Source organism: Puma concolor, chromosome D2 (assembly GCF_028749965.1).
Source record: "Puma concolor isolate L17-30 chromosome D2, mPumCon1.1.hap2, whole genome shotgun sequence".
NCBI classification, from domain to species: domain Eukaryota; kingdom Metazoa; phylum Chordata; class Mammalia; order Carnivora; family Felidae; genus Puma; species Puma concolor.
In genome coordinates this window covers 29,408,704-29,421,725 of record NC_141677.1, presented here as the reverse complement: position 1 = coordinate 29,421,725, position 13,022 = coordinate 29,408,704, and the positions used below count along the sequence as shown (strand labels likewise).

Genomic DNA, 13,022 nt, shown 5'->3' with positions numbered 1-13,022 from the left:
TTTTCAAGATGCTCATCTGCCTGTCTGTGAAGCATTTCTTAACCTACGCATGCCTTTCCTTACAATTCCTATGGTATCCCAATCTATTCCATTAGTTTTAACCCATTTGATGTAACATATTATTATTTAACAATTTCCAGAGAGCAGAGGTTCAGAGTGGGTGCTTATTTTTACATTGTATTTGTATTTCCTCATAGCTTAGTTCAGTTCCACTGTGTAAATAATCAGTATCTCAGAATACTCAACATTTAACAATATTATTAACCTAAGTTATTTCTTTTTCGTTAGTCAGATGGATCTGATTATTGGTTAACATAGGAACACTAATTCAACCTTCTGAAAAACATGTCCAATACAGGACATCTTTACCTGAATTCTGCTTAATGTCTTGCTTCCTGCTGTGGAATATGTTTAGAAATCAGATATTTTCCAAAACAGCCTGACATATATAGCAGGTAATATAAGTGGTATTGAATATAAGTGGTAAAAAAAAAAAGAACTGGTGTCACCAGCTTTTTAGTAGAGGACTAGGCCAGAACACTTTGAAGAATAGTTCATAGGTAAATCTAGTTAGCCTAATTGGAAATACAATTAAAGAAGAACATATTCATTCTAGGATGAACATATCTTAGCTTTTTGTAGTTATGATTTCCTTTTCCAAAAGTAAAATTATTATCTGATGGAAAAGTAAATTATTTCATGGCAGTAACCCTCAAAGCTTTCTGGTGTCTTTAAAGTCGTGAGAGGTGTCCTTAATTCATTGGTCATTTTGTGCCAGCTCCTATTTGAGGCCCAGTGGGTGGAAGAATTAAGACATAGTTTTGACTCCAATAGGAACTCATAATTTGGTGAGAAACACAGATTTGTCAATGAATAACTATATCAAATGGTAATTGTTTAATATATACTAGATTATTGCCATGTAAGCACTATTGGAGCACATGAGTACCTCTGTGGGTGACAGAACATGAGAATCCAAGATGTCTTGAGGGAAGAATAAACATTTACCTGGTGGGGGGAGACTGGCATATAGCTCAAGGCACTTGCAGAACCTCATGTGAGTCTGTATGGCTAGAGAAAAGGGTGCCTGTGAGAGAAGTAGTAGGAAATGAGACTAGAGACAGAAACTGGAGTCAGATCTTGCTTGTCTATAATAAAATATATGAGTTTTATTATGTGTGGATTAACAGTCTCTTGAAAAATTTAAATTGAGGATTGATTATATTTGAATTTGGGAGGGACTCCTCTGATGATATTATAGAGAAAAGGTTGTATTAGTCAAAAAGTTGTGTCTCTAATTTGCTCTTTCCTCTTTGTATTCATAACCACTTCCTTAGTTTAATCCCTAATCATTTCTCCTCTAGGTTAGTACTAGTAGTGAGGACAAAAAAGGGTACATATTGGACAAATATTTACTGAATAGAATAACAAAACTTCCCTAATACTGGGGATAAGGGAATGGAAGAGTCAATGATATGCCTCAGATTTCTGGTTAGTTGCATATTGGGGCCAGTGAGTCTGAGAATGTTGGAGGAGAAACATATTTGTGGGGGGAAATGTAAGAAAGGCAATAGGTTCAATTTCAGATGTGTTTGAGACTCAACTTGAATTATGAACCTGGAGATCAGAAGAGATGTAAATACTATCAAATGTCAACTTAAATTTAGTATTCACTGTCATCTAAGAAAGGGGAGAAACATTTTAAGGATGAATATGGCTAATAGTTTGCTGTACAGAGGTCAGAAGTAAATGCTGGAAAAATATTTGACATTAAATAATTTAACTTCATAATACCCTTTAAGGTAGGAATTATTATCCCAATTTTGTAGCTGAAATAAGTTTAATTATTCTACTCAAAATCTCCTGCTTTTGGAGTGTGTGTGTGTGTGTGTGTGTGTGTGTGTGTTGGAATTTTAACCCCAAAGCTCATTCTATTAGAATGAGACAGACCTCCTGCCTTGGAGTTGCTTAGCATCCACCTCACTCTGCTTATTGTAGGCTCTTCAGGCCCAGGGACATGCATTATCTCATTACAATCTTTTTCAAGGTCGTATACACATATGGTATGAATATAAAACATGGAGCCTGCACTCATAAGGCTGACACAAACATCTGTGCTGGTATTTTGGAGCAGAGGTCAGGGATTCTTTTTGTTTGACCAATTTGGATTTGAATGTTTTTAAATGGGGCAGATATTATACAGTGTGTGAGTACCACACCACTCTTTATGGACTTACATTTGGCCTATTCATGCTTCCTGCTTAGAATAAACATCTGAGCTTATAACCTTAGAGACATCTGAGTTTGTAACCTTATCTCTAGCCTTAGCTTTAAAGTCACATCTTAAAGCATGGTGTTTTCAAACTTGTTGATTTAACTAAAAAGCCAAACAATTTTATCCCCCTTTGGGAAAATCACCATTAAGCTATCATTACTAAGGTGCTATATTTAGAATATTTCCTTTATCAAAGGTAGATTGAAATAGCTAAGATGATAGCTTCACTATTTCTCCATTGTTGCTGACTTATATTTTTGAGCAATATAATGATCTATGGATCACACTTTAATTTCTATTTTTATAGTTGTGGCCTCAAATTTTTTTAAATCAGTCTTGTACTGAAACTGAATTAAGGAATGTGTTTCTAATCTGAGTTGTATTACATATTATAATTATTCATCAGGAAGATATCCTGAAATATGTATTCTCTGTTGGGCTACCACAGAACTGTATGGTTGTAGGAAAGTCCTTCGACAGACATTGGGAGCAAATGATGAAACTACTAACATCAAATAAAAATAGTGTTGGGTAGAAAGAGTGTTAATACAGGAGCCAATTCTGGATTATATTCATAGCTGGGATATTAAATGAAAAATGACTAGAGAGTTTTTGAGTGTAGGAAGCATTATAGCTGTTTAGTAAATGATAGCTTTTTCAAAAATTTTTTATGTTTATTTACTTATTTTTTGAGAGAGAGAGAGCAAGCCAGGGAGGGCCAAAGAGAGAGAGGGAGAGAAAAATCCCAAGCAGACTGTGCTGTCAGCGCACAGCCCAATGTGGAGCTTGAACCCACGAACTGTGAGATCATGACCTGAGCCCAAATCAAGAGTTGGACACTTAACCAACTGAGCTTCCCAGGTGCCCCAGTAAATGATAGCTTTCTTAAAAACAATCATCACCACCACTTTTTATGAATCTTATGTGCCTTTGGACCAATGTCCTTTTCCTTTTTTAACATTTAGGGATAATGACACTTTTCTCCTCATGGAAATCTTCATGAAAGGATGACTGGAGACATGTTAAACAGGATAAACCACTACATGGATGTAAGGGATTATTAATTAGAAATTTGGATCAACACCCCTGGGCTTGGATTCCATTTGTACTAAGTTACAGTATTTGCTTTCTGAGATGCACCAGAATGTTTGGAAAATGATGGTCTATTTCTCATAAGTTAGTCACGGAAACTTAAATAGGAAGAAATTGTAAGGAAAATGAAATTTTTGATCTTTGACTAGGTGTTAAAATCTAACTTAACTCTCATAGATTTTAATAAATCTGTATTTTAGAGTAAAATTTTTCTGACTTATAGATGTTTGAATCTTATTAGTGTTGAAATATATACACAAATGGAAAGAAAGCATGAAGCACAACTTAATTTTAAGTAGCTCATTATTTTTCTGCTTTCCTGTTTACTTCTTTTACTTTAATCATATAGTAGATGACTTCAGAAAAAATTTATTTTGGGATATAAATTTGAGGCAAATAGTGATGTAATATATAGTATATTTGTTTCAAATAGAAAACAAACATAGTGCATTTCTGAACTTTATATATACATTTTCTTGATGGGCACTGTAGCCTGCATTAGAGTTAATTAATAATGTTTTCCTAGGAGGAGGTATCTTTGGAGTTATTAATATTCACTTTTGTATATTTTATCTACCCAAGATATGCATTAATGGCCCAGAATGCATACCGTGATAGATATCCTAATACTACTATTACATGGTTTCTCAGTTTTCTATTTGAATTTGAAGAATTCTTTTATTTTTTCCTTTCGTGTATTTGTCTTATTAATATGAAATGGAAAATGAGAAATAAGATTAGAAAAGCAGTAATGGTTTCTTTCTGTTGCTTAATAATGTTTTTATTGTAAAATCTTGCATTTTCTTAATCTATTTTTTTCTCAAAACTTTCTTATTATGTCTGTAGTCTACACTTTTTTTTCCATTTTATATCCCTTAATTCAGTTAAGGCTAAATATTCCACTTCCTAATTTATGTTGGAGAAAAACATATAAATTAGCAGGTGTTTGCACTGTTTTGTTTTCTGATAGAACATGAAGCTGCCTAGTGACCAGTGAAGCAGTTAGCAGGCAGCATCTTGGCAGAGGGAAGACTAGGGATAGAAGCCAACCAAGAATGGAATCCAAATAGCAAAGTATCCATGGGCTTTTCTGCTGTACATCTTAGTCTTAAGAAAACAAACAATGTTCTTCATAAGCCTTCCCTCCCCTACGAGTGATTTTGTCAGCTTCAGAAACTTCATTTAAACACCTGGAAGAGAAACTTGATAATTTGCATATAGTTCCACTTTGTTGAGCAGAGTGCCTGGTGAGCTATTCCACTTGGGCAGGGATGTAACTTAGTTAAAGAAGTGTTCTCTGATCTTCTGAAATAAAAGTTCAAAGGTGCATGGAATCAATTGCTATGAAAATCCTTTGGCTTTGCCCTTCCAATGGCCAGGATATGGAACGTTTCTTTTCTTATTTTTATTTTTTTAAACCTTTAGATTTTTTTCTTTTTCAATAAAAGCCCTCAAAGTGGGTAGAAGATATTTGCCAATGAAATGCATATCCAGTATTTTCATCCTTCCCCAAATATCATGGGAAATGCAATGCCAGGCCAAGACCATAGCTTATTCATACCAGTGTCCTTTGCTCAGAGAAGTCACAAACTGAATGTTTGTTTGGCTTTACTAATATTGCTGTTTTGCTTGATTTTATATAAATGTTTTAATTGAAGTATGAAATACATACAGAAATATGCATATGTTGTAAGCATACAGCTCAATGAATTTTGCAAAGGTAAACACACCCGTATAATCAGAACCCAGAACAATAAACAGAAAATTACCAGGATCTGAAAGGATCCCTATGCCCTTTCCAATCTCTAATTACCTTTCAAAGCTGAGATTTCTGATTTCTAAGACCATAGATTAGTTCAGCTTGAGTTTGCATTTTATATAGATGGAATCAAATAACAGGTATTCTTTTGTGTCTCATGTTTTTTGTTCCATATTTCATAATGTTGCATGTAGTTGTATTTTGTTCATTCCCATTACTTGAGTTGTTGCCAGTTTGGGGCTACTTAGAAGAGTGCATCTATGAGCACTTTTGCACATTTCTTTTAAAGAACATATGAACATACTTGCATATGTGTTTTGTCTCCTAGGAGTGGAGTAGCTGGGTGATGAGGTGTATATGTGCTCAGTTTTATAGGCAAAGTTTTCAAAGTAGTTGTACCAATGGCTTCACTAAAATTTAATGTAAAGATAAGTATTTTAATTTTACTCTTTAGCTTCCTGTGACATTGTCATACACTAGTTTCTTTAAACTCTCTATATTATATATATTTGCCACAAAACTGATTTCTTGGAGTAATTATATATACAGTTTCTTACCCCTTCTGGCCTTAACTTCCTATTATTTATTTCTCACTCATTTGTCCATTTGTTTCTTCAAAGAATGTGTTAAGCTCATAATATGTGCCATATACTAATAGATAATGAGAATATAAAATAAGTAAACTATAATGCTTGCATCCAAGGGAATTATAATGAAGTGGAGGAGACAGCAATATGAACAGATATATTTTTAATTTATTTCACTCAAATCTAAAAAGCTACTTCCTCCATCTATTGTTTCTAGATTTAGTAAAGAATTCCATTAACAACTTGTCAAATTCATTCATGATTTCTGGATTTTTTAAAATAATGTGTCTTCCAATATAAACTTTTTTTTTCAAAGTGAACAGATCCCATATTTTTAACACCTTGGTGCAGGAGTCATTCTGTCTTTTCAAATTGCTTTAAAAAGCTACTGTAATTTTTTTTTTCTTAAAGTATGATGACTATAATTATCCACAGTAATTCAGGTTTTAAGCTTTATATGTTTTTGTGTTTTTGCTTGTTTTCCTTTTCTCCCCTTCCCTCTCCTCTCCTCCCTCCCTTCTTTTCCTTTTCTTTCTTCCTTTTCTTCCTTCCTTCTTTCTTTTTCTTTCCTTCTTTCTTTCCTTTTCTTTCTTTCTTTCTTTCTTTCCTTTTCTTTCTTTCTTTCTTTCTTTCTTTCTTTCTTTCTTTCTTTCTTTCTTTCTTTCTTTCTTTCTTTCTTTCTTTCTTTCTTTCTTTCTTTCTCTTTCAGTATTTTCTGATATCTTTCTTGGTGATTTGCAATATATATTTGGCCTTTTGGGCTAGCACATACAATTACCAGCTTTACTTCCTCAGGAAACAATTTATGATCACTCCCAGGTTCTCCTTATTGTAACATTAATCCTGGGCAAAGACCCTATAACCTTTGCACTCTTGGCTTTACCTTCCAACTATGATCTGGTGATTCATAGGTCTCTATTTCTAGCCCAGACTCTCAGAATTCTAGATCCATGTATAGTATATTTTCATTTGGATATTATGCTGGCATCTCACATTTGGCAGATGATGAAATGTACTTCACCTCTATTTTCCAAACATATTATTTATTCTGTGTTCCCCCATCTTGGTAAATGCATCGCACTGTGTATACAACTGCTGTAAATTTTTCTAGACACTTCTAAATATCTCCTCTCTACTTCCCCATATAAATATCACAAATCTTACCATTTTTACCTTCTAAATATTTTTGGATCCATTCTACTACAGCCTAGAAATAGTATTCAGTGTTCAGGCACTCCTTGTCTCTTGCCTGGATTATTGTTTAGTTTCCTGACTGCAATTACATTTTCTCTAATCATCTAAAAGGTCACTGCTAGAGTAATCTTTGAAAATACACACCTGAGCTGGTTGCTCTTGCAGTTCTTTCGCATGGCGTGTGAGGTATCAGCCACTCACCTTTCTAGCTGGATTCATCACCATTCCTGCTCCGGTTTCCTGTACTTGTCATGCCACCTGCATGGCCTGCATGCTCCTTGCTCTCTCACGTGTCAGGCCTTTGCACATGCTGTTTTCTTTGCTTATTGTTCTGTTCTGCACAAGGATAACTTCTACTCACTGTTTAAGAGTTACCTTTGATAAATTTTCTTCAATCCCCTCAAGCCAAGGGACTTTCCTCTATTATATGAATAATTCTGTAGCTCTCATATAAATTTGTCTCCCCTTCTGATCTAGAAGTTCTTTATCTTTGTATTCTTAACAGCGCACTGTCTGGTACATAGAAGGGCTCAACAGTATTTATTGAATGAATGGTTGAATTAATTAACTGATAGCTTGGAGTTCTCCATTTTTTATACTTTGTGATCTTTAAAATCCCTAAATATATTTTGTTCTCTTGCCAGGGTTAAAACTCATATGTTGCCTCTCTACCCACTTGCACAGACTTGTAAGGTCTTTTTTAATCCCATCTGTGTGTTTCTGCATCAGCTGGAAGCATTTAATGTCTCCTAAACTTGGAAATCTCATGTGAGCTTTTTCTTCTGGAGCATTTAAAAAAAGATATTAAAAAAGTATCAATTCCTAGGAAGATGAATTCTTTATATTTCTCTGTCCAGAGAAATCCCTAATTGACCCTACCATTTAATTCCTATTTTGACCTGATTTAAAATTTTAGGATAAATGAACAGCTTAATGAACCTCTGAATCCATGATGTCATCAGTTAACACAAAACAACCACAATCACCACCAGAACTTTTCATTTAGAAGGATGGCATTCATTAGTCCTCCTTTTATCTGTGTGCCTGTTGATTATATTAAATTTATCCTTTGGGATGTCCTTTAGGAGAAATGATCTTGCCTTCTCAATTTCCTTTACTTAAACTCTGTAATGTGCCTTTCTTAGCTCCACCTGCTCCCATAATATAATATTTTTGTTATGTTCACTGAACCTGTCCTTTCTCACAGATTTATTGGCTTGGTATTTGGGGTATCAGTGCTCATTAAGGACTCGGTAATTAATTGCCTTGGGCATAGTTAACAAAGCATAGGCTCAAAATCCAAAATATATTAGAATTTTTTAAATTCCAAAGTTCCTATAGCATTAAAGTTACCACAGTTAATAGTGAGCTATACATAGCCATCATCAGAGTAAAAGAAATAATATTGCGAACTTTATCTTTCTTTGTAGTAATGTATGTTCACCTTTCAGAAACTACCCACACATCGATCTTGCCATTCTAAATAGAGCAGTATAATGCTAGGTCACTTCAGAGGGAATTATGTAGTTAGTTTTAATTATACTCTAATATGCAGAGGATTTTCTTCAGCTCCTGCTGAATGTTTATACTTTTTATTGTTAATACCTCTGAAGAGTGTGCATTCTATCTAAACAGTAAATTACTTATCCTCCAGGTCACACTGAAATAAATGTAAGTAGTGTTATTAAATTGTGGGAAATATGAAAATCATTCACAGCATCACAGGACAAAAACAGTACCCCAGGTTTAATAAGTTTTATTGAGAAGATTATTTTTGGAATATTTTCAAAAGAATAATTCTGTACTCGTTTCATAATTTTCTACTGCTATTCAACTCTATTCCATTTCTCTTTTTTTAAAAAAAACTACATTCCATTTCTGATGTGCTAGTTACTCAATCACATAAGAGGGTTGGCAGAAGTATCATTACTCGATTTTTACAGATGGAAAACAGATACTGAAAAAGTAGAAGACTTACCCAGATCACAGTGCTAATGACAGAGCTGGAACTAGAACCTACACCGGAAATACAAGGGGGAAATCATAGCAAGCCGAGAAAACTACACAGTGTCTTGTGTTGGGTAATTAGTGAGTATGAACAGTGAGTTAGTTGACAGCTACTTCTAACTGTCCTCCCTACATCTTGTAAAGAAGTTAATCTCCCCTAAAGCCTTCATGAAGTCACAGACAGCCTTTATTTTCAGAAAGGAAGGAACTAAAAATATAGTAGCACAGCCATTTATTAACCTCAGGCAACATTATCCTGAGGTAACAGAGTCTTGTGAAAAAAGCATGGGATTTGCAATCAGAAGACTTAGGTTTGGATCTCAGTTGTTTTACACTTAATCTCTTTACACTAAATACCTATTTAGTTAAAATGGGGTTCATAACACCAACCTTACTGCCTCAAAGAGTGTTGTGATGATCAATAAGATACTATCTAGAAGTACTTTATAAACTGTGCCATTATATAAGTCCTTGTCCTTGTATAGTAACGAATAAAGGAAATCCTTCCAGTGTAGGAAGGAGTATGACATAGTTGTTAGGGTCATGGCTTAGCAGTCACGCTGCCTTGGGTTACAATACAAGAAAAGCCACATTCTAGCTCTGTAACTTGGCTCAGGAACTTAGTCTTTCTTGGTCTTCTTACCTTTAAAATGGGAGATAATATCTATCATGAGGTTTTATAAAGATTATATAAGTTATTGTATATGGAATGCATAAGCTATTGTTAAGGTCTCTTGAATTAATTTTCTTTGAAAAATTTTTTTAACGTTTTTCTTTGAGAGAGAGAGAGAGAGAGAGAGAGCACAAGCATGAACAAGGAAAGGCAGAGAGAGGGAGACAGAATCTGAAGCAGGCTCAAGGCTCCAAGCTGTCAGCACAGAGCCCAAAGCGGGGCTTGAAGTCAAGATCGAACTCGAGGGGCTTGATCACGAGGTCATGACCTGAGCCGAAGTTGGATACTTAACCAACTGAGCTACCCAGGCGCCCCTGATTTAGTTTTCTTTAAAATGAACGTTTTTGTTTTTCCATTCACTTTATTAATGAATGATAGAGCAAACAAAATATCATTTGATGAATACAACATACATATACTTAACTTTCATATTAAGGTCAGTTAAGGCTGAGAGAAAAGCTGGCCCCGGAAGAGAAGAGGAAGGCAGGGCAACTACTAGTCCCAAGTTAAGAGCCATAAGCTCCCTAGTTCAGAATACAGACTTTGTGTTCAAATCCCGATCCTGTCATTTATCCCTAATAACTTCTTGTCCCCTACCTGTAATGGTGAGAGTGACCAACATATATTGAGACTTACTAGGTGCTGGGTCTTTATTCTAAGCACGTTATTTTTTATTTATTTAGTTTTTAAAGTTTATTTTATTTTTTTAATTTAAATTTTAGTTAACATACATGCAGTATTGGTTTCAGGAGTAGAATTCAGTGATTCGTCACTTACATACAACACCCAGTGCTCATCACAAGTGCCCTCCTGACTACCCATCTCCAGTCTAGCCCATCTCCCACCCATCTCCCTCCATCAACCCTCAGTTTTTCTCTATAGTTAAGAGCCTCTTGTGGTTTGTTTTCCTCTCTTCTCTTTTTCCCCTTGCCTTTCCCTATTTTCACCTGTTTTGTTTCTTAAATTCCACATATTAGTGAAATCATATGGTATTAGTCATTCTCTGATTGATTTATTTCACTTAGCATAATACAATCTAGCTCCATCCACGTCATTGCAAATAGAAAGATTTCATTCTTTTTGATGGCTGAGTAGTCGATGAACATTTGGGCTCTTTCCATAGTTTGGCTATTGTTGATAATGCTGCTATATATAAACATGGCATACAAAAATGAACTTTTAGTTTATATTAATGATTTTAGATTTCCAAAAAAGTTGTAAAGATAGTACAGAGAATTATCCTCTGCCTTTCTCCTGGTTTCCTCTGTTGTTAGTATCTTACATTTGCCACTTATGAGCAAACAAACATTGATGCATTACTGTTACCTAAACTACAGGTTTTATTTGAACTTCACAAATTTTTCCATGAATGTCTTCTTTCTGTTCCAGGATCCAATCTAGGGTATCATATTGTATTTAGTTGTCATGCATGTCTTCCCTGTATCCTTTGGTCTGTGACAGTTTATTAGTACCATCCTTTTTCATGACCTTAACAGTCTTGAGGAATATTGCCCAGGTACCATATAGGACGTTCCCCAATCTGGTTTTCTTTATTGTTTTTCTCATGATTAGGCTGGAGTTGTGGACTTTGGGAGAGAATACCAGTGAGGTGAAGTGCTATTCTTGTCACAATATGTCAATGGGTACATGATACTTATGTGATATTACTGATGATGTTAACCTTTATCACTTGGCTAATGTAGTGTTTGTCAGGTTTTTTCATGGTATTTTGACTAGTTTTGATTAGCTATCACTTATATTTGACTTTCTTTTCCCTGTCTTCCCACTGTTTGGAATGCTTTTCATTTATATTTACTTCAAATGTCATTTTCAGAAATATCTTCTCTGACCACTCAAGCTAAAAAAGTCTCTATGACATTTCACTTTGTATTTTCTTCATCGCATTTATCATTGCCTGAAATTGTCTTGCGCAATTGTTTACCTTGTTTATTGTTTGTTGATTGTCTCCCACCCCCTTAAACATGAACATAAGCTTCAGGAGAACAAGATCCTTGTAGGACTATTCACCTCTGTACACTTGACATCTAGCACAAGGGCTAGCATATAATAAGTGCTCAGTAACTATTTTTTGAATAAATGTCAAAGAAAAAAGATCAAGGATTAAATTATTTATAAGTATTTTTGAAAAAGAATGAAAAATAGCTGAATGGTAGGAGGTTCAATTTAATATTCTTAACTGAATCAGTTTAGTTTTAATGAAAAGGTTAAATGCAATCATAAGCATCTATGGAAATAGGTAATCAACATCCTTGTAATTCAGGCTCTCTTATAATGCACTTAATAATGTGAATGCCAGAGTATTTTTCTGACTTATAAGCAAGATATGACTGACAAATGTAAGATCTGCTTAGTTATTATACATCTGCACCATTTGTGACCTTTATTTGCAAATTGGCTCAGTTTTCCTATTGTAGAATTTTTAACAGAATCTGAAGGAGTGTAGAAATAATTGATGCCCTGGATTTTAACTTATACCTGACTTCTTAGCATCTATTATCTTTTCATTTATATTGACAGATAAATGGAACATTTTTATATAAATCTTTCTTTTATAACCCATTTTAAAGAAACTTCGTATGTGTTTCTTTAGGACTTAAAATCTCCAAATCAGAGGGATGAAATTGCAGGGGCCCGGGCCTCTCTGAAGGAAAACTCCCCGCTCTTGCATTCAATTTGTTCAGCTTGTTTGGAACATTCTGATGTTGCTTCCCTTAAAGCCAGCAAGGACACAGTTTGTGAAGAAATTCACAATGCCCTCAATGTAATTTCAAATGCTTCACAAGGCATCCAGAATACGATTGCCCCACCGGAATCTAAGGCAGCCACCCTGGGAAGTGCCCTTGATGAGCTTGAGGTAAGTGGAGAGAAAGGTAAAATGTGATTTGATGTACCCCAATATGAAAATAAACACGGGTTTTCAGACCTGTGTTGGAGTTTAGACTATGAGTAAATAAAAATCCAGTTACTTAATCAGTCTCTATCATTGCCTTGTATCTTCCAATGAATTGATTGGCAGGAAAATATTCTATCTCTAGACTTCTGATTCCTTTTTATTTCTTCCAAGGAAGTCAATGAATTTAAAGTGAGATTGTTGATTATATTGAAATGATGATTTTAGTTTACATGGATCAATTTATGAAATGTAGGATTTACTCATTCCACAAATACTTATTACTGGCACTTTCTTTGTGCTTGGGATATAATAGAGCACTCCCCTCATGAAGCTTACATTTTAACAGGGAAATATAGGCAAAAAACAAAAACAATGAACACTGTGGATAAGTAAATAGAATGTTACATTGAGAAAGTGAGATGACTTGAAGGCTTGAAGGAGATTAGATAATTCAGCAGATGGATATCTAAAACTAATGTTTAAAAGCATATCCCCATTGTTTAAGGACAGCACAGACATCA

General features: G+C 34.6%; 1 protein-coding gene across 5 annotated transcripts in view; it reads left to right on the top strand.

The window, feature by feature from the left end:
* CTNNA3 (catenin alpha 3) overlaps positions 1–13,022 on the top strand; it is a 1,810,934-nt gene that overhangs the window by 467,225 nt on the left and 1,330,687 nt on the right. For all 5 annotated transcript variants that reach the window (XM_025917933.2, XM_086679821.1, XM_086679822.1 and 2 more), the window contains one exon: positions 12,199–12,462. In XM_025917933.2, the coding sequence (XP_025773718.1) occupies positions 12,199–12,462 (264 nt within the window). The remainder of the gene's footprint in view (positions 1–12,198; positions 12,463–13,022) is intronic.